The sequence below is a fragment of the Lytechinus pictus genome, chromosome 3 (genome assembly GCF_037042905.1).
Source record: "Lytechinus pictus isolate F3 Inbred chromosome 3, Lp3.0, whole genome shotgun sequence".
NCBI lineage: Eukaryota > Metazoa > Echinodermata > Echinoidea > Temnopleuroida > Toxopneustidae > Lytechinus > Lytechinus pictus.
Genome location: NC_087247.1, coordinates 41140415 through 41162550, shown reverse-complemented (window position 1 = coordinate 41162550; position 22136 = coordinate 41140415). Strand labels below are relative to the sequence as shown.

The 22136-nt window shown below is 36.4% G+C and overlaps 1 protein-coding gene across 3 annotated transcripts; it reads right to left on the bottom strand.

The window, feature by feature from the left end:
• Positions 1-422: 422 nt before the first annotated feature.
• Positions 423-20154, bottom strand: LOC129256321 (uncharacterized). Of its 3 annotated transcripts, none has more exons than XM_064097077.1 (12): positions 19929-20154; positions 16338-16660; positions 15133-15283; positions 13336-13587; positions 10091-11965; positions 9352-9433; positions 8454-8593; positions 7190-7451; positions 6125-6238; positions 5234-5334; positions 939-3792; positions 423-846 (listed from the first exon to the last, which is right to left on the bottom strand). In XM_064097077.1, the coding sequence occupies exons 1-11, from the start codon at positions 20016-20018 to the stop codon at positions 3601-3603; spliced, it is 3582 nt and encodes a 1193-aa protein (XP_063953147.1). In that variant the 5' UTR covers positions 20019-20154; the 3' UTR covers positions 423-846; positions 939-3600. The 3 variants fall into 3 exon arrangements, with proteins under 3 accessions (XP_063953147.1, XP_063953148.1, XP_063953149.1); XM_064097078.1 differs by having other exon boundaries at positions 19640-20075; XM_064097079.1 differs by having other exon boundaries at positions 423-828; positions 943-3792; positions 19640-20075.
• Positions 20155-22136: the final 1982 nt, after the last annotated feature.

Here is a 22136-nt window from a genome sequence, read left to right as displayed (position 1 = left end):
CAGATGGAACTTGCCAAGAATTGTTTTATTTTTCAAAATTGTGTTATAAATCATGCTTATTTGAATTAGAGTATGCATTATTTGTGTATGACTTTTAACCATTCTGTTCTTGCTCTTTGTTTCTTCATCTGTTTATTAAATCTTTGTTCCATTCTAAAATCACCAATGGTATTGAAAGTTCTGTTCTCTTTTGGTGCATACCATTTCAATGTAGGGATTAATTATCAAAACCTGAGGAATTTATTACATCTGGAGTAATTCAATTTTTTTTTGGGGGGGGTGTAGTCACTTCCTTTTGCATTTGGTAGATTCTGATAATAGATCTCTACAATGTACCAGCACTTTAAAGGAATTAAGGATATACTGTATGTACGGGTAGTGGGTTGCAAAATGGAAACTCTTGAAACTTACATTTTGTAATAGTGACTCAAATAGCACTTTTATTTAATTCTCTTTTAATTGCTCTATTTACTCAGCTTGACTATTAGTTGGACGTTGACTCAACCTTATATTATCATAAAAAAAGTATGTGAGTACTTTCCAAACTGAAAATTATTCGCTAGGGATGCAAAATGCCCGAGTAAAGGTAAATACACTTTCTAGGTAACAAAATGAAACAATTGATTTGCTATACATCTTACTTAAATTGACTTGAACCCTGAATTATTTGGGACTGTCGTGACCCTCACCATGAATTTTTTGCAGAAATATGTGACATTTGAAATAAATGATCTCAAATTCTCATGATTCCAACCCAGCCACGCCAGCAGCACCTTACTCCGCTTGTATCCGGCCTGGCTCAGCTGATGTTGTGTAGCTTCCATGGACCTATCCACAGAGGATTATCTATTGTTACTGGGGGTGCTGTGACAATGCTCAGCACCCCCAGTAACAATAGAATAATCCTCTGTGGATAGGTCCATGGTAGCTTCCCATACTAACGATAATCTCAAATTTTGTCTCAAAATCACTGCTTTGACGGAAGTAAAGCTGTGTATTATTGCACGACCCTCCTTGGTAGGGTCGTATATTTTGGTCACTCTTGTTGCTAAAACCTTACAAATGAAAGCCATTTGTCGAAATTAACTTAAGTTATTGACTGAATATCTCTAAAATGTCATGTTTAAAAGGTCACCTGAAAGTTTCGAAAACCCTTGCTTTTTTAATCACATGACTTGAAGATGGTATTCCGGCATTAATATAGGGTTTATGCACATTCATGGTGAAGCCATTTTTCCGGCTTTCCAGGTTCAAAGGATTGAGCTAGATTTTGGTTTTAGTTCCAATAGCAAAATTGGGCAATCAAGCATACTAACCATGGTTAAGAAAAGCATAATTGCTTGGTTTTATGCAAAATGAGTCGAGCATAAGTACTTAATCGTAACTATTTTCGGTCGTTGTGCCTGGACCACCATTGGATCGATACTTGTTCATTTCACACTACTCTACTTAACCCTCTACATTACGGTAAATTTCTGAATTCTGCCATTCCTTGCATATCAGTTATAAAATAATTTCCATAAATCAGTGTTTTCAATTACATAAGATATGAAGATATACATGTATTTACCATTATAAAGTAGTGGTTTGGGGTACAAAATCTGAATTCAAGATATGGAGACATGTTACCCCAAACATTCGACAAACCACAGAAATTTGTGTCATACATCGTACATTTGCCATAGGGATTTCACAAACTTAGCGATTGTGAATGTTTGTGAAACTAGCCAGAGAAACCAATTTTATCACTATACAATATTTCATATCGACATGATTTTTCATAAATTCTTACATCTGTAAGATACATTGGATATATTTTATTTTACTTGTATTCACTTTACAAGCGATACTACACTATCTTATAAGAATACAGCTGATCATCTCATCTGATAGTAAATAAAATTGAATTGACATTTAATGCTGTATATGTAGACATAATGAAAAACATGTTTTATAATAAATAAGTTTTTCTGTGACTCTGTCATATCTTTTCTCTTATATAAACATACAAATCAAAGTCCACAGGAGTGGATGAAAGCTCGCCATAAATATTGCTAAGATTAGTAGAAGTTACACATTATTTGATACAAATCAATTGTATGTTTATTGCCGGAGGGGGGTATGGCACTGGAATTGCAAGGTGAACACCATGCTCATACATGAATTTCAAAATGGACCTTAAATCTCAGGGTACCTTAAATAAATAATAGCTCAAATATTCTTTGGGTACCAATTTCACATGTACACTGCCAAGTCGTGAAAACATCCATTTGACATACTTTTTAGTATGAGCATGGCAGTACCCCCCCCCCCCACAATTATTGACGAGGCCCTTTGTTTATTTCTTTTGAGGTCTTCCTGACAGCAGCTCAGTTTTCATAGGCAATTTTACACCACTTGGATTCTTAACCTTTTAACAGCTAATGTCAATTACCCTGAGTTGGACTACATGTAAGACTAGCAGACATTAAGTAATGCCAATTGAAATTTCATCCATTTCCTTGGGTTAAAGTCATAACCTCTCTTTACCTGGCCAGACAAGTTGCCTAAGGCTTTAAAAGGGCTTGGTAAAATATTTTCTCTCTGGTACATCAAGCTTGCTTTCCTCAAAGAGACATCTCTTACAGGTATTTCCAGTACTTAGTCTGGAGTCAGCAAATAACAATCCATTCTCCATAAGACCTGACATGATTTCTAGCTTATTTCCTCTCGATATGGAAACCAGAAATTGTAATTCTAGAAATCAAAATTTTGAAATACAAATTAAACATGAAGAGCCTCTACATTATAATTACACAAGTTTGAATATTTCTTTTTATCAATCTATTTCTACTGAATTGTAGATAAAATATTAATATTCATAACTTAAACAATGTACAAAACAAATTTTAAATAAATATGACATAATAAAGAGTCTCAGTTCATTGTACATAAATCATTTCCATACAAGATCTAAAGTATAATTGATGGATTTCTTTCATCATTTCTGGAATGTAGGAAAACACCAAGAAACAATTCAAGTTCCATTTCTGAGGCCATGAGTTTAAAGTTTTTAGCTCATAATGGTTTCTGCAACTATAAAAAAGTCTAGTTTAAAACGAGTTTACTGAATGGCTGATAATGCATTTGTACACAAGGACAAATGGACAATCCAAAACTATTTCTTGTACTACACTGATGAATTCACAACTATTGAGACACCCACATGGCCTGCCATATTCCGGCCATTTGTAGGGTTGTAACTTTACACACACCTACATGGAATAGCCCTGGTGTCTTGTCTGGAAATAAGATATTCAATCCCATACTGCATGTGTACACATGATCTCTAGAACATCCATTTGATGTGAATAAACCACATAACCAGTGACATATATATATTGTAGAATGGTTATCCCTCCGCACTTGTGAGCAGCTATCCTTCTTTAGAACTAAAATGGAGACAGTTTTTTTCAGATAGATTACAAATTGTCATTATTTTCATCTTTCCCAGTTTGAATCATGAATGAAACATTTATATGATTTTTCGATCTCAAATTTGCATCTTCTGCAAATTCTTGGATGGAATTAGAATGGAATGTTCAGTCTGGGTAGCCCAAACTACACTGAATGCAGAAGCTTAGGCATGATGTCCTCTCCATAATAATTTATGATGTTGAGAGCGCCTTTGCAGACAGCCACAATTTCCTGGAGACGATTGTCATTGACATGGTCACAGTACTGCAAGTCAAGATTCTGAAGCGATGGAGCATAGCTGGTTGAACGGTGAGGAACGTAAAGATCTTCAAATTCCTACACATAAGAATCAAATTGATTGAATCGATGTTAAACCATTAGAATTTATTCAGAATATTTATTTAATTCTGCAATAACTTTTCTGTGTATAATAATCAGTTGATAGGTAAACAGAATTAAAGGGATGCTCCAGGCTGGAGATATTTATATCTAAATAAATAAGAGTAAAATTCAGAGCAAAATAATGAAAATTTCATCAAATCGGATAACGAATAACAAAGTTATTGTATTTTAAAGTTTAGCAATATTTTGTGAAAACAGTTGAATGCACGTCATCATGAATATTCATTAGGTGGACTGATGATGTCACATCCCCACATTACTTTTTCTTATGTTATTACATGAAATAATTGTTTCAGTTTTTCATACATGTGTAAATTATGCGTCTCCATTATGATGAAATAAGTTGCAGCAATAAAAAACTAATGCACTTAATAAGTTGTCAATCCAATTGTTATAGTTCTTGGTAGAAAATTTTTGAATAAACCTAATTTTATATAATGAAATACAAAAGAACAAGTGGGGATATGACATCATCAGCCCACCTAATGAATATTCATGAAGATATGCCAAGAACTGTTTCAACAGAATGATGCAAATCTTTAAAATTCAATAACTTTGTTATTTGTTATCCAATTTAGATCAAATTTTCAGCATTTTTGCTGTGTGAAATTTTACTCTATTTATTTAAATACATTTTCAGACTGGAGCATCCCTTTAAAGAATTTCCAATGGCTAGATTTTTAATCTACAAAAAGCACTTGTTTTCTTTACTGAATGTTCATGCAACAGTATCACTTTCTTTTCTTGCACAAGAATATGGAAAATTAAGAGTACTGAAACGTCATTATCTTTTGCAACAGCAAAGCTGTGGTGCCAAATGGAAATCCTTGCACAATGCATGTATCATTGGGTTTAAGCCAGGAACTTGTATTGTTAGCAACAAAGGTACCGGTAGACCCTACAACCGTATGTGATGAGTGTCCAAATCACATTTTCTAATCATAAATGATGCATCGTAGGCTCCAAAATGTCAATCACATGCCATATACACTAACAAAGTCACCTGGCTACATCTAGCTTTTGGAAAGTAAAATCACATGTGGTAGAGATCGCTAGTTTGCAATTTTTAAGCCATTTAGAGATATGTGCATGCCAACGTATATAGTATTCTGAACATGATGAACACACAAACTAATGAAAAAAGGCCTTGATCGAGTCTATTCTATTCTTTGATTTCTCCTTTTCCTCCTCTCAACTTTATCTTATTTATTCACAACTGACACGAACTATGAATTGCTAAAAAAATTATATTTTGTATATGTAACTTTGTTTTTTCCCAAATGTTAAAAGCATATGGCCATATACTTTGATTTTCTGAGGAATTCTAGGAAATCTGTACTAATTGGCAGCTATGTAATGGGTTATCTCATCTTACCTCATCACTCGAAAGCTGAGCAAACCCAGTATCTCTTCTCAGTTTTTGTTCTCTCATTTTCAATTGAATTAGTAACCGACATCTCTTCCACTTGGGGTAATCTAAGAATAATCAAGGGTGGTAAGCAAATGAATAGAACATTCCTTCATGACTTTAGTCGTCTGTCAACAACAGGATGAATGTATGCCATCAGCTCAAATGGCAAGAAAATACCCTAGAAGCACTACATTGTATCCATGGTCTGAAAGTGAGTTAACTAGCCAAGACTTCTGCCTGCAAACTGGATGCTCCGTATTATGGTAATCATAATCTCGCAATTTTCATTTATTATTGCTATATGGTTTGTATTTTCTCAACAACTTTTCAATAAAACTGTTAAATCCAGTAAGTCAGCATGAACTTTTTGAAAACTTAAATTTTTAGAGTGATGCTTTAGAATTGTCTGAAGTGTCTTGTCTGTCATATGGAACTGCCCAGTAGCAATAGGAATGAAGCTCTCCTGTGTCTGTCGTAATTGAATAATTGGTTAACAAAAAACATCCAACCTCCAAGACTGGGCCCCATCATAAATACTCATGTAAGTTTGCCAATATTGAACTACTGTGGAAACCTTGATTTTTATTATCTGCTAAGCCCCGTTACCATGAGAGAGAACCATACTGGCAAAGTTTCCATCATCCTAACTTGTTTTATGAAACAAGCCCCTGTCCTGTGTCTTTGGCCCCCCGGAGAGTACTATCGGACAACCAGCATAATCCACATTCAAATTTAGGTGATGGAACAATGAGAAATGAAAACTCGTAAATAAAGTAATAAGTACTAGTAAGTATCTCAACATCTTCATATTTAGATCACTTTATACAAAGAGTGAGTACTGGTGTAGAAGCTTACTTGCTATGATAGATAGGAAAGGCTTTTCTGTGATCTGCCTGACACCACAAAGTAATAGCTCTTCCAAGACTGGACAAGATGACAAGATGGCTGAGACAGCCTGGTTCGTTAAATCTGGAAGAGAGTAATAATTATATTTTATTTATTTTATTTCCAGGCAAAAGGCAACACAAATATGTACAAGAGGAAGAAATTACCACCGACTAGTGCCTGAGGATGACTAAAAGAAAAATTAGTTTATGTTATGAAGCTCTCCTCACTAGTCGAGGTTTACAAATATACAGAAATAAAATCGGTATTAAATGGCAATAAATGTTTAGATGCATTACTTATTAAACAAAGAACATAATAAAAAAAGAGTGTTTGTTTCTATGTGCAATTATAATATCCAGTCAAATTTGTAACAAATCACAAAGATGGATATTTATTGATGTAATGTAAAGTGGTCTTCAAAATATGATCTAACACTGTAGCATTGTTGACTTGTTGAATTTATATTTAAATGTTTGTTCATACACAAACAATTTAATTTCTTTGTTTTATTCGTATGTGAATATTCATTAGGTGGGCTGATGATGTCATATCCCCACTTGTTCTTTTTTGTTTTATTATATGAAATTAGGTTTATTCAAAATTTTTATACCAAGAACTAAAACAATTGGATTGACAACTTATTAAGTGCATTAGCTATTTACTGCTGCAACTTATTTCATCATAATGGGGACACATCATTTACACATGTATGAACAAATGAAACATTTATGATTTCATGTAATAACATAAGAAAAAGGAAAGTGGAGATGTGACATCATCAGCCCACCTAATGAATATTCATGATGATGTGCATATAACTGTTTGTACAAAATATTGACAAACTTTGAAATTCAATAACTTCGTTATTTGTTATCCAATTTTGATGAAATTTTCAGCATTTTGCTCTGTGAACTTTACTCTATTTATTTAGATATAAATATTTACAGCCGGGACCATCCCTTTAATTTTGGCTGTATCACTATTCCAATGGTAGTTGCCATTGGTAATGGGACCCTGAGCTCTAAGTCGTACCAAAATTCCAGCTGACATCCAGTCTTTGAAGTCTCTTGAGTCTAGAAGCTAGAGATTCCATGAGTTCCCCTGTTATACAACTAATTGAAGACAGCCCAACATCCTTCAGGTGAGGACAATTGTACACAAAGGCCTGAAGTGTTTCTGACCGCATAGTGCGCTGCCTCAGAAGCAACGTCGTCAGAGATGGGCAGTGATGAGCTATCTTGTAAAGACCTGCATCAGTGACATCATCGCACCAGAGTAGCACCAACTCCTGAAGCTGAAATGGGAAGTGGAAACAGAGACTTGTCAAAAAATAATGCAGGAATTCTTAAAAGAGTGTTATTAATAGAGTAGAGAAACTACATAATCATTTCTGCTGGTTTGAGATTAACAAAAGTGGTAGTTTTTTTCACCCAACTGCAATTACATGAATACTTCTTAAAGGACAAGTTCACCCCAACAAGAAGTTGATTTGGATAAAAAGAGAAAAATCCAACAAGCACAACACTAAAAATTTCATCAAAATCGGATGTGAAATAAGAAAGTTATGGCATTTTAAACTTTCCCTTAATTTCACAAAAGTTATATGCACATCCTGGTCAGTATCCAAATGAGGAGACTGATGACATCATCCACTCACTATTTCTTCTGTATTTTATTATATGAAATATCAAATATTCTAATTTTCTCCTCATTGTTGAGTGAAAAAAAGATTAATTCCTCCCTGAACATGTGGAATTAGCATTGTTTAATACTATATATGGTATTGTCAAATCTGTCAAAAATGAAATATTGTATAATTCAAACAATAAAAAAACAAAGGAATTAGTGAGTGAGGGACATTATTGACTGTTTCATTTTGCATGTCACTGAGTTGTGCATATAACTGTTTTGTGAAAAATAAGTGAAACTTATAAATGTCATAACTTTCTTATTTTACATTCGATTTTGATGAAAATTTTAGCATTATGCTAGCTTGATTTTTCTCTACTTTTTCAAATAAACATTTTTCTGGGGTAGACTTAACCTTTAATAAGCAATCATAAATGACAGCTTTGAGTTCTAGTTCAGGGTCCTTGAATTCAATCAATGTCTTGTTAAAAGACACTACCACATATCTAGTTGGTTTTGAGCACCATTTCATGGGGCTACTGCTCTATCAAGCATAAATACAATGAAAATTGTCAAATCTGTTCTCTAGAATCTGCACGACTACCAAGAACTTTAAGAAATATCATATCAATCAATCATTCTTTGCCTTGATCTACATTCTACACACCTTCTGGCCAATGGTTGTTGCTATTCTGTGGAGGGTGATATCAGTGATACACGTCTCTGACAGCTTGATAACGCTCAATTTGTTATTCTCACCATGCTCAAAGATTGGATATACCCCTTGATCACCAATATGACTTGGGCCTGAAAGAAAATAATCATGTGAAATGATAAGCAGGGAAGCCACATTAAATATCAGAAGGTATATGAAAAATGATTAATTGCTGATTGTTTTATACACTCAAACTGTTTACTTTCCATAGGTCTCATCGCACATGACCTAATTGTACTACGTCAATCTAAAACCAATTCTTCTAACCATTTGGTCTAATTACCATTTACCACATTTACCATTTTTTTTAATTTCAATAAAATATCTACCTAGTCAAACAATAATATATGGTTAAATGAACTGTTTATGAACCAAATTTTGGTTGGAAATAGTGAAAAATAAAAAAATAGACAAAGTGGAAATCAGTCCAATGGGACTAGATGACAATTCAAATATAAGTGGGTATTAGACCAAGTGCATTTTAGACCAAATGGGTTCCTATCCCTTGAAATCATGACTATCAAACGTGTGATCACAATGTACCTTGCCTACAAACTAATCTACAGTATTACACAAGAAAAAGTCATGAATATCACCTAGGCCCCGTTCATGAAAAGTTGATATGATAGCAAGTCTTGCTGGAATGTCAACTACCATGACAACAGTGAATATCCTGCTTCCTGACTGGCTCCTCCAATGAAAGTTGGCATTCCACCAAGAGTTGTTATCATAGCAACATTTTTATGAAATGGGGCCCTGGACTATTTTCCATGCAACATAAATATCATGTAAAGCTTCTAATGGGAATACACCACCTCCCCATCACATGGATATACAGCATATGTCTCACCTTGAATATCCAAATATTGGAGATTAGGACATCCTTTCAAGAATGATGCAAGACCTTCATTGCTGATTTCTTGACAGTCGTACTACAAGTAAAATACAAACAATGTTGAGCTCACAGTGGATTATACATTGGACAGTTTCAAGTTTGGTGAAGACTTGTGTTTGGCTAATTTTTACACTGGCCACAGCAACAAAGCTGAAAAAGCATTGCCAAATAGATGTACACATTTACTAGTAGTGTTATGCTGATTATACACCACCAATCTTGAAATTAGGCTGGTGCTAGGAATCATGTAAGCCTAAGCTAACATGGTGTGGAGCTATTAATGGTGTGATTGGTATCGTTTATCCTTATCCACAATCTTTGTGGGAGTTAGGCTTGGCACCTTGATTCTTGTCAGAACCCCATCACTAACGATAAATTTGAGATGTATAGTTTCTTTATTAGAATGGCATGTTGCATTTCCAAATGCCTGCACAATGGGGTTTGGTATTGCAGGAATTTAAGCTGAATCATTTTTTTCTTGTTTGCTCCTACTGAATAAGATTTCATGTATCCTTATTGTACCAGGGCCCTGTTGCATAAAAGTTACCATTATAGTAACTTTGCCATACAATGGTAGTTTCCCAGAAATCCTTGATTTTGATTGGCTGCTGTTCAGCGTTACCATGGTAGTTACCAAGGCCCAAGATTCATGAAGAAAAAAAAACAATGACAGTCATTTTTGCTTCATGCTTACCATTTTGAAATTTCTCAAATCCTTGACATTCTTAGAGATGATCTCCAACATGGCATCTGTCAGGGCTTTCTGAGACAGGACCAATTCCTTGACCTGATGGTTGACTGAAAAGCAGTCCTCCAAACAAGATGAAACTACATGTACAGCATAGTTCAAGCCAATAAAACTTATGTCCAGTGAGACTATGTTTGGTTCAAAGAGGCGAGGTATAGGATTTTGCATTGCAGCTGGCAATAAAGAATCAAGACAATCACTAGGTTCTGTAGACCAACAAGTCCTTGTGCCATCATTAACTGTCATCTCAGAGGTGGAATGCATACCAACAGGAGGTTCAGTAGTACTTCCATCCAGAGATGAACTCCTATTTCCACTTGATGAGCTGCTCTCTTTCATCTCTATAGCGCAACACACAGCAGTCCCTTCAACAGGTGACGTTAGGTTACGCTTTGTAACACTTGAGGTGTTCTCTAGCAAACTTTCATCCCCACTCATGCTAGTAGTTTCCATGGCTCTATAGGTAGCTGTTGCAGAAGCCAATTGAAATGCGCATGCTGAGGCCAACTCTACACCTGGAGAGGGATCAGAATCTTGCAACATACTTTGTCCAGTCTTTTCACATATATGCTCATCACAAGATAAAAATCTTGGACGTTCTGAATAACACTTGTCACTTGGCAAAAGAAGAGTTTCCAGCACATCTTGATGCATGTAACCTGCATGTATCATTTGGCTTGCCTGTGTATTTGTGTGACCCTCTTCTACAAGTATTGTGGAATCTTGACATTGATCACATCTGCTTTCCATAGCAGAATATGAATCACTCTCCACATGTTTTAGGATACTTGAATTAACATTCCTCTGGTTTTGATCAAGATCACATTTGCTATCTTGTGGGTCGCTGGCTGATATATCACTTATTATACTGACTTGATCAGTGAGCTTTATTGGAAGTCCATAATCAACAGACTCTTTGTTTTGTTCAAGAATCCCACTTGCTGATCCAGTTTTACTTAATCTGCAAGTTCTATTGATACGACCACACAACTGGCATTGCATGCTGTCATCACATGGATTTGTAACATTCATGTTCATATCAGCTGTTACGAGCAGCTCACTTTCATCACCCACATGATGAAGCTGCTCAGATCCACTTGCATTGAACAGATCACATGCATTCCTGGTTTGGGGGTCTGGGAAGACCGTTTCACCAGCTTTGGAATTGCAACTTGTATTTACTTTATTTACCATACCATTGCTTTCTTCAGAATCAATTTCAATACTGACTTCTCTATTGCTACACACACTTGTGCCATGTTTTGTATCCACATTTGAGTCAGTACGGGTTTCAAAAGAATTTGATAAGTCAGAAGCTAGTCCTGATTGATCAAACTCACTGTTACTGAGCACCACAGAGTTTCCTGCAGCATCCAGAGGTTCACATTGTGGTGATGCAATTAAATCTTCATCTTCCAACCAATCCGTATTTGCAGTATTTTCAGTACCGTTTGCTATGCTGGATGGACAGCTGCTACCTGGTACCAGGTCCTCACATTCAACTGCTGATGCACCAAGTCCACCAACCTGCTCTTTTGAAACGGTTTCAGAATTCACTGATGATTCTTTCTTAAAATCAGTTTCTCTTGAATCATTTTGTACATGAGCTCCAACATCTGATGATGCTCCTTGAAGCTTATCAACCAAGACACCTCTCTTCATCTCATCTAGTCTCCTCTGTAAGGAGTTGAAAGTCTCCAGAAGTTCTTCAAAAGCCACATCTGTGTATGGCTCATCTTGATTCCTCTTTGCCTGTAAAACAAACTGCACCGTTGAGGACAAACTATAACCAGACAGATACCACAAAAGACAGAAGTCCATCTGACAAAGAAAGAAAAAAAAATAATGCATTACTTGTTTTCCCCATTTCATAGGTCAATCCTAACTACCTGAGAACACAGAGAACATAGAGAATATAAACAGTATACAAATAATGCAAGTAAGCGCGTGCATGCAGGGCCAAATAACGAACGATGTGCGAGAAGAGCCAATGACTATACCGCACTGAGGTCTGCAGGACCGAGTGCGGTATATCCATTTGGCGAGTCGAGCACAGAGTTCATTATAGGTCCTATATGCAAAAGAATGCGTGTATTGTTTGTTTTATACAACCCCTCCCCCTCACCCATTTTACTGAGTTGCCCCAATAATATATTTGATCTAAATTCTAGATAATTCTAGAAAATTCCAGAACTCGTGCTATCCTGCACTCTGACGTCAGAGTGCAGGATAGTGCATTTTGGATGCAATAGTGCAATTCGCTGAATATCATGTGATCCGATTTGGACCAATCAGATTACAGAACATTCTTGGGAGTTGTATAATCTACTCTAAACCATTTCTGATAGCAAAAAATAAATAAACAAATGAAAAAAAAAGACACAAACCACAATAATATTTGCATCGTACCAGGTAATCATTCATTACTACCTGTGTGGTGAATTGATATGTAGATTAATGTCTTTCAAGATGACATACTAAGAGAGAGATGAAGGGATTTAAAGCCCTGGCCTTGTGTTTCAGTCCCAAGAAATTATCCACTGGTCCAAAAACACTTCTAATATCCACATGTTTAAAAAGAAATTTAAACTGACATGCACTAAAATTGACAGACAACCTAAAAGAATATTCAGTTTGGCTTACATCCAATAAAGAAGAGTGCAAGCTCAAATCTGTCATTGTACAACGCCTACTTAGCTTGTTGTACGCAAGCAAATGGGAGGCTGAATGTCAAACATTTGTACCGTTGCACGCACGACGTACCACCCAAAATGTACTGTTGCACGGCTTTAGGAGGTGACGTCACAATACGATTTAATTCATTGCGCTCAATAAAAATGAAGGTGCATCATGCGTAAAGCCTGCTGGCTAAATGCGCTTTTGGGATTTTGCTTATCGCTTTCAATATTTTTGCTCCCTTTTCATAGATTACTACAGGGAAAAACTTTTTTTTTTTAATTTTCGCTAGATTCCGAGGCGTTGTACAACACAAATAGCAAATATTCCTATTCGTGCAATGGTGCGAGATTTCGCATTCGGTGAAAGAAAGAGCTCTATTCAACTCGGCTAACAACTCCTTGAATAGAGCAATTTTCTTTCACCTCATGCGAAATCTCGCACCATCGCACTCATGCCTATTCGCTATTTGTATACTGTCCATTTTCCCATGTACTATCAATGACAACACTTACTGCTGTGCAAGAAACATTGAGATTCCTCAGGTTTGGTCCACAGAGCTCCAGTAGATGCCTTATGCATGTATTGGTCAGATTCTGACACCCAGAGAGGTCCACTGATGCAAGATGGCTCCCAGGAAAACTGTTATCTTTCCATGGCCTAATCTCTGAGAGTTGATCTTGACTCAGGTAGAAGACATCATCCGTAATGCATTCACACATAGACAAATTCAGGGAAGTCAGGAAAGGTAATCCTCTCAGTAAAATCTTTCATAAGAATATCACATGAAAAGTAAAATACAAAAAGTAAAATAAATTTAGTTTCTTCTAACAGTCACACAGCAATGTTAAACATTGAATTGATGAATTAAGAATGGTCATGAGGAAAAATCATTGTTAGTAAGGGATATACCCCAGTTTTAAAGCTGCCGTTTATCGTTTAACCCTGGCTCAGCACTCATGCTTGCCTGCGGAGGTGAAAAGTTACATAAGAGGAGTTAACCGCAGCCTGATGATCCCAGCAAAATCTTCTCGCCGTCATTTTTTTTCTCTTTAATAGTTTCCTTATTTCTGGGTTGATTTTCTTTCTTCGAAATTGAAAATAAATTAAAATTGGATTTCTAAATACAATATGCCTTTGAAAACTTGATTAAACATCAAATACAGCATTTTCATTCCGAAAAAACCTACTGCAGGCAGAGCTGCTATTACGTATTATCACAGCTGCTGTTTACCGTTTAACCCTAAGAAAAAAGACCCCTCTCACAGCCCGGGGGGGGGGGGATTCCGTACCCCCCTGAGATCTCGGCCTTTGATCGCACGAGAGCCGAGAAAATTTCAGATTATCCCCTTTATTTCACTTATTTCACATCGTCTCCTCCTGACCTTGATATATGTGGTGTGAATTATATCTTCCCATGACATTTTTCAAGCTCAGAATGAGGCAATATGCAATTTTAAAGATAATAGGGAAAATCTTAAAAATTGTGTACAAGACAAATGTAGAGTTCTCCACAAAATCAGCCATTTTGAAGCATATTTGCCAATTTGAGGATCCCCATAGAAAGTACAACAAGACTTTTAGAACGTCCATAACTTGCTTATTTCACAACCGATTTTGATGAAACTTGTTTTATATTGTTTCTCTTATTTTATTCTTTCCAATAAGATCGCTTCTCTTCTTGGGTTTTGGTTTCCTTTAACTGAAGATAACACAAATTTGTATGGCAGGAGACCTTTAACAATATATCATTATCAAAGTTTCAGATTGTCCGTGTCAAAGCCACAAATAATTTGCCAAATTAAATTTTATCATTCAAAATCATTTTTTTTTCTTCTGTTGTTAATAGAATTCTCCTCTCAATTATTTGTTTCACCCATTTGTTACCTCCTATGGTCTATAATCCATTGACATAAAACAAACAATGATGAATCATTATTTTATCCAAAAGAAAAAGTAGTTGTTCATAGTAGTTCTCATTTTGTAGTCTTCTTTAGAGTGAATTAGTGAATATTGACAGTGAGGACATAACAGCTGAAGTGGCTACCATGGGTAAATAAGAATTATTATCATAAGAGTATATTCTATCATACACACACAAACAAGGATCATGGAACTTTTTTTTAAGTATATAGGGGGCTGAGCCAAAAGTAGGGGGAGGGGCTAAATATGCACAAAATGACAATAAGATAAACATGTCCATGTTTTTTAAACATGATTAATGAAAAAAGGCCAGGGGCAACCCCATAGCATCCTCCCTCTCCAATCAGTTCAGCCATCCCTGCACAAAATAATAGATGATAATCTTGTACCTGAACATGTTTGTCTTCAATTACTGGTATGTGCTCCATTGAAACTGAAGTCAGTTGAGGTGCTGTATCAACAATAGCTTCAATCAAAGCTTCAGTGTTGTGGGCCTCACTTCTTATTTCATTCAGAACCAAACTTTGCAGGTGTTTGCATCTGCTTGAAAACAATAACAACAATATTGTCACAATATAAATTTCATAGAAAAAGAACACTTTATCTATATCACAAAAATAAGAATAATGATAACAAGCTTTTTCAACATTTCAAGTGCTTCACAAAAAAGGACTGATGAATAACTTATGAAAATACTTTCCCAATTTAGGCAAAAAGCGCTTACAATGAATTAATTGAATGGAATGATTTTGTCTCAAAACTACAAACTATGAAAAGGTGGGTTTTTAATGCTTTCCTGATAATTGCTAGTGATGTAGAATTTCTGCTTGAACATGTCAATTAATTCAGTGTTTTGAAGCTGACACAGTAAAAGTTCTAGAGTTGGCTAATGAATGAGTTCATGAATGTCATGTGAGATGAAGATGGTCACCGGCTGACCAAAGTGCTCTAGATGGTGCATGCACATGAGTATGAGTCTTCACTTGCAACCATCATTGTTTCCTTTTAATTCCAAAGATAAACCAGGTTCATCTAGTGGTTGATATTGCAGAAAGCAAAAACTATGTGATCTGGGGGGTGTTTCACAAAGATTCAAGTATGACTTAGAGTGGCACTTAAATGTCTAGTTGCGTGCGGTATAAAAAGGCATGACCGCATTGGTCAGTTCATCCAAGAGAACACGCACTATCGCGTATTAATCAATGAGATTGCGTGTTGCATATCATGTACGTATATAAGCACGACTTAAGTCGTACTTAAATCTTTGTGAAACACCCCCCTGTTCAAATATTTCATACAATGTCACTATGGGGCTTACTGCTTCAGAACATTCCACCTCTTAACAAAATATGTTGTGCAATTGCCTGTTTGCCTACAAAAAATATGTCTTTCTCAAACTTACAAAATCACCAAGCTTCAAAGGATCTCACTAAAATCAATAATACTGTATTAGGGTGCAACTAAACTAAATTTCCACCAACAGAAATACCTGGAGACAAAAGTGCCTATCTTTTGGAAAGTCCCTGAAAGACTTGAGGAAGTGAGGTAATTTAAAAACTAAACTTCAGCCACTAACTGGCATGCATGAACTCACCTGGAGAAAGCTTGTCGGAGAGCTTGCAGGTCACTTTCGGACTTTCCAATGTTGTGGCATTTTGTAAGGTCCAAGACTCTCAGATGAGGTGGAGCTAGTAGGAGCAAAAGATCCGATGTCAAACAAGATGGGTACCTTTTCACAAACATCTTGAGGACATCACCGCTAATGGGAGCAAAGACATTGCTTTTCAATTGCTCAACAAGATGTCTTCCTGTCCTCCTATTGTCTTCAGAATGTGGATCATTGTGATCAAGCAAGGCCTCACAAACTGTGCTACAGGCTGTCTGGTGCAAAGGCAGGATGCTGCTTCCCATTTTGAACTGGAAAACATAATGATAGACAAGTCCAATCAAGTCTTTTTTTAGAACTGAATGGTAGTTTTACATGTTTAGGGTTGGGGTACAAATAAAGATAAAGTACATAGGACTATATCTCAAGTGTCTGGATATCCAGACACTCGTCAGGGTGAATATTCCATTTGAATAAGCCACTCACACAAATGCAAGACACTGGGTCTACCATCTTGAATTATAATTCAAGATCGTAATTAGAACACTAAATTATTCTAAGGGCTAAGATATTACAGTTTTAACTGTTAAGTTAGATCTAAAGGCAGCTAATGAGGGCTAATAATATTTTCTTTGTTTGCAGTATGTGTATTTTGTTTCCTTTGTAAAGCACGTCGAGAAACTTTCAGTCTATTATGCGCTATACTTCAGAATACGAATTTGGATTTCCATTATCGGGGGGGGGGGGGGGGGGCGTTTCATCAACATTTTTGTCCGACAAGTTGTCAGATCTGACATCTTTCCTTGATTTTGATTGGCTGAGAAGCACTGTAACTATGGTAACTGTCGGATAAAATGGGACTTGTCGGATAAAACGTCTGACATGTCCTTTCATGAAATGCTCCCAGCATGCACTCTAAAATCTAGGTAGACCCAAGACTGATAAATCCGCTGTTTTGGAGGAGTTTTTCAACATTTTCTGATTTTTTTTTTTTTCTCCTAAACGGATGACAGCCATTGGCAGACCTGCCAACCTTCTACAACAAAAAAAAGTATTCTTAGGAGAAAAAAGTATTCTTAGGAGGAAAAAATAATATTTTTTGACAAAAGAGATTATTTAAAAAAAAATTGTCTCAAGGTAACAATCGCCAGCCTGTTGTAGTGAGATCAGTAAAAAAAACATGTGACATGACTCTACTCAAAACTTGATAATTCACCCTTTTTAACATGTGCTCATAGGTAAAAATTTACTTGTTCTTTTCATGCAACAAGTTACTGGCCCGACAGTGATTTTTACCAGTCTGGGACCAGCGCTAGTGTCATGCATTGTGTATAATACATACTCCATGATTGGAAATTTTAAAAAAAGTAACAAATCATAAAAAAAAGTATTGGTGCACTCATAGCAAAAAAAAGAGGAACAAATACTCTAAAAAAAGGAATGGTTGGCATGTCTGCATTGGGCTCGTAATGGTGGAGCAGATCTATAGACAACCGCTGCTTAACTACAGCTTTTGCAACCTCCTCGAATTACTCCTAATTTTGCTTTTTGATGGGGGGAAAAAGGAAGAAATAATAAAGATAAATTTAAATCAAATACAATCAGCTTACCACCTTTCTGAAAATATGCTGGAAAATAGCGAATTTGATGACAAACAGATTGGGATCAGCCAGGTTCTTCTTCAATCTCCGTCAGCTACATCTGAGCGAACGGACGCACCAGCGTATCGGCTGGCATGGTCGTACGCTCAGCTGTAGCTGGCTGTACTGACAGCGAGCGAGCATCCTGATCTGTTTGTCATCAAACTTTGCTATTTTCCGGCATATTTGAGTTGACCGTGCAAAACGAGGGAGCTAGACACGGGACTGGGGTAGATTGGAGTCTCAATAGTAATCTTAATAAAATGTGGAAACAGAAATTATGCACTTACCACGATTATATGGATGAAGGTCTATCGTGACACACAAATCCTGACATCGAGGCACAGACTGGAACCTCAAAAAAAAAAATATAGCCTCGGTCTCCATCGGCCATTTTGTTTTGAATTTTGAAAGAGGGAGAGGTATTGCGACAGAATTAACTTTTCGGTTTGTTTGAGGTTCCAGTCTGTGCCCCGATGTCAGGATTTGTGTCACGATAGACCTTCATCCATAGAATCGTGGTAAGTGCATAATTTCTGTTTCCACATTTTATTAAGATTACTATTGAGACCCAAATCTACCCCAGTGTCTCCCTCGTTTTGCACGGTCGACTCCTGGGCTCCCTGGGCCGGGTTAGGATCTACGGTACTTTCCGGGGGGGGGACCACTTCCATTGACGAGTGGATACCATGCGCGACCATGGGGTCTCGAAAAGCACCTTAAGTTTTAAACACGTATTTTCCATTTTCTGAAAACGCACTCCTTAACAAGTATTGGCGTGTGAAACCCTACCCTTAACAAGTATTGGAAACAAAACGATACTCTTGCTCTTGGCAAAAAAAAATGGCAAGTTCCCTGAATTGTCCCCCTAAACAAGTACAGCTATATTTTTGTTGGTCGTCGGTTTTACCTTCACCTACATCATTGGGTTTAGTACAGCCCCACCTCTCACATCTCGCGCAAATCGTACTCTAAACACGTAGTGTTGACTCTTGGGGCAAAAGTACATCCTTTATAAACGTTTTAGTCTTAATTTTTTACACCCTCGCAAATTTGACCCTAAACATAAACACGTAGCTTAGTTTCATAGCAAAAATAGATACCCTTAAGTTTAGGCTTTACCCATATTCCATAACACGTAGCTTTCATAGACATAGCAAAAATAGATAACCCTTTACCCTTTAGTTTACCCTTTTTTCATTATTTCAGTGTTTAAATTTGACACCCTTAAAGGCCTTATCACATTACGTACGTAACGTGCCCTATCTTGAAAAAGACATCCTTTTTACATGTTTTTTGGTCGCACATGGTATCAACTCGTCAATGTAAGTGCCCCCCCCCCCCCCCCCCCCGGGCGGTATACCCAGTTGTTGTGTGTCCGGACGATCAGTTTTAGAAAGTCATTTGGAAAAATTTACAAGCAAAGTCTCATAAAATGTTTAGTACGAAATGTAAGGTAATATTATTATAATATAGAGAACAAAACAGAAGATGATTACAACTATTGAATTCGTATTTTTAGTGTAATCCAAAGACAAAAAAGATGGCTTCAAAAATATTAAGTGTCCGGACACCCGATCCCCCATCCTACTTGTGAAACTACTAGTTAACTAGTCTTTGTTTAACAATTAAAAAAATATTATAAATCACCTAAAATGGCGCTGGCCTAGGCCAAGTAACCGTAACCTAGCTTCGCCCGGCCCCGGACGGAGCCTTCTTGACTTAAGTTGAACTTCAACTTTCAATTCAACAGTTGAAGGCATCCAAGTTGGAAAAGTTGATAGCTTTGTGTTGATCTAGCGTCATTATACAACATCCCACATCTCCACAACTCGAAGCTGCGCTGATCTGAGCGCGCGAGCATGATGAAGTACGGTAAAATGAAATCCTGCCTGCTCACATCTAACAAAATCAAAACAATCGGTATACGGTACCGTACCGTATTTGTGTTCCACTCCACGGCTCGGCTAGCTACACGGCCGGCTGGGGCGCGCGGGCGCGGCAGCTCAGGGCATGCGCTTGCTCTCATCTCGCTCAGCTCAGCTCAGCTCAGCTCAGCTCAGCTCAGCAAGCGATCGCCGATCCAAGCGAGCTAGCTGTCTCGCAGACACACAGTAGTCTGCTGGCACAGACCCGTGATGCCCTGTCATTTCTGTTTTTTATACAAAAGATTCAAGCTGAAAACGGCATATTTTAAGCACAGTTTTGTAATTAATCGAAATAATTACCAAGGATTTATTATGTCTAAGAAATGGGGGCGTAGCTATGAGAGGCTGGGAAGGGCACGTGCCCCCCCCCCCCCGAAATTTTGAAAACTTGCACTTTTTTACTGAACATTTTCACAAAAATTCACCAAAAGTACATTCTTTTTCTACTTGCGCATTGCATTTGCATCGTTTTAATGAGATAATGATTTCTGTTCATAAAAATTGTATTCATGATTACAACTACTTATGAGTTAAAATGCTGAAAGTTTTCAGGTCTAAATTTGCAGAAGTCGACAAACTATAAAATTCCTATTTTAATTGTGGGTGATGTAGACTTGATTCTAAGCAGAAAATAGCGAAATGCTATCAATTTATTATAGTGGAAGAATATGATTTGCATGATATATGGAGAAATTTTCACCCACTTTTAAGGCAGTATACCTGAAGGCATTAGGAATCTCTAAGAGTTTTATCTAGATTGGATTATATTTTTGTTTGAAGTAACTTTTTAAATAATTGTGTGAAGTTCAAAATTTTACCCGGGGTAAATTTTGATCATTTTATTGTTCTTTTAAAGATAATCAACCACTTAGAGGCAGGGGTTATTGGAAATTGAATTGTCATTTTTTTTGATCGCGAAAATGATTTTATTGACTTGATTAAGGACAAAATAAAAGAATTTAAGGAAGTACATGAAACCTCACGACTTAACCCAAATTTATTGTGGGATTCACTCAAATGTTTTTTTTTTTACAGGATCATGCATCGAGTATTCAGGCAGAAAGAAGAAAGAAAGAAATAAGGAAAAAATCAAGTTACTGGCAGTTATAGAAAAGTTTATATTACTGTTATCCCATCAATCACCTGCATGGCACCGATAGCTCTATTTTCTCACAGCTTGAAGAGGCAGAACTTTTCATTTGAACAAAAAAATTTATTATGAAACAAAAGGTCTCATTATAAGATCTAGAGCTAGGTGGTTAGAGGAAGGGGAGAATTTTTGTAATTTAGAAAACAGATCTTGGCAGAAAAAAATATAAGTAAACTTCAGGATTCTTTAGGAAACCTAATTACAGATCCACATGAAATATTAAAGGAAATTCCAAATTTTTCTGGCAAACTCTATGCCAGTCATGCATGATCCTGCTATTGGACCCTCAGATGAAATGTTAATGAAGATATTTTGGGGGAAATAGATATTCACAAGTTGTCTGAGGATGATCATAGATCACTTTTAGACAATCGTTTAACGAAGCAAGAATTATTTTGATGTAATTAAGTCAATGAAAGCAAATAAAAGGCCGGGACTTGACGGTCTCCCTGCTGAATTTTATGTGACTTTTTCATTGGCCTGATATCTGTGATAAGTTTTTGATTCTTTTAATTTTTCTTTGCATATATGGAGGGATGTCCATGTCCCAAAGAAATGGTGTTATAGTCTCCCGATAGTCTCCTTCTGAAAAAGGATAGAGACCCTCTATTTGTCAAGGAATTATCGCCCCATTATACCCTTTTAATTGTTGATTATAAGATGTTAGCAAAATGTCTATATATATAGCTAATAGATTGAAACGTTGTATTTATTTTGTTATCCATTCTGACCAATCTGGATTTTTGAAGGGAAGAAATATAAGTGCTAATTAATGTTCGCCTGATTTGAGATATTTTTGAATACCGTGATATTAAAGATATTCCCGGTTCAATTGTACTCTTGGATATTGAAAAGGCATTTTACAGTGTTTCCCACAGGTTTTGCATTTAAACGTAATTTTTATACAACATTCTGATTTTGGTAATAATTTCATAAATACGATCAAGGCTCTGTATTCGTCGCGGTAGACTTTTAAATAATGGATTTTTAACAGACCATATCTCTATATGCAAAGAGGTAAGGATGCCCGATTTCACCATATTTATTTCTTCTTTTCATCGAGATAATG

What these genes read in the sequence shown, in the direction of transcription:
- LOC129256321 (XM_064097077.1), bottom strand. Translation starts at nt 20,018, where the DNA reads ATGAGAGCAAGCGCATGCCCTGAGCTGCCGCGCCCGCGCGCCCCAGCC. An exon ending in TGGAGTGGAACACAAATACG is followed by an intron (nt 16,661 to 19,928) that starts GTACGGTACCGT and finishes TATGTTTTCCAG; the next exon opens with TTCAAAATGGGAAGCAGCAT. An exon ending in CCAATATTTGGATATTCAAG is followed by an intron (nt 8,594 to 9,351) that starts GTGAGACATATG and finishes ATTTTCTTTCAG; the next exon opens with GCCCAAGTCATATTGGTGAT.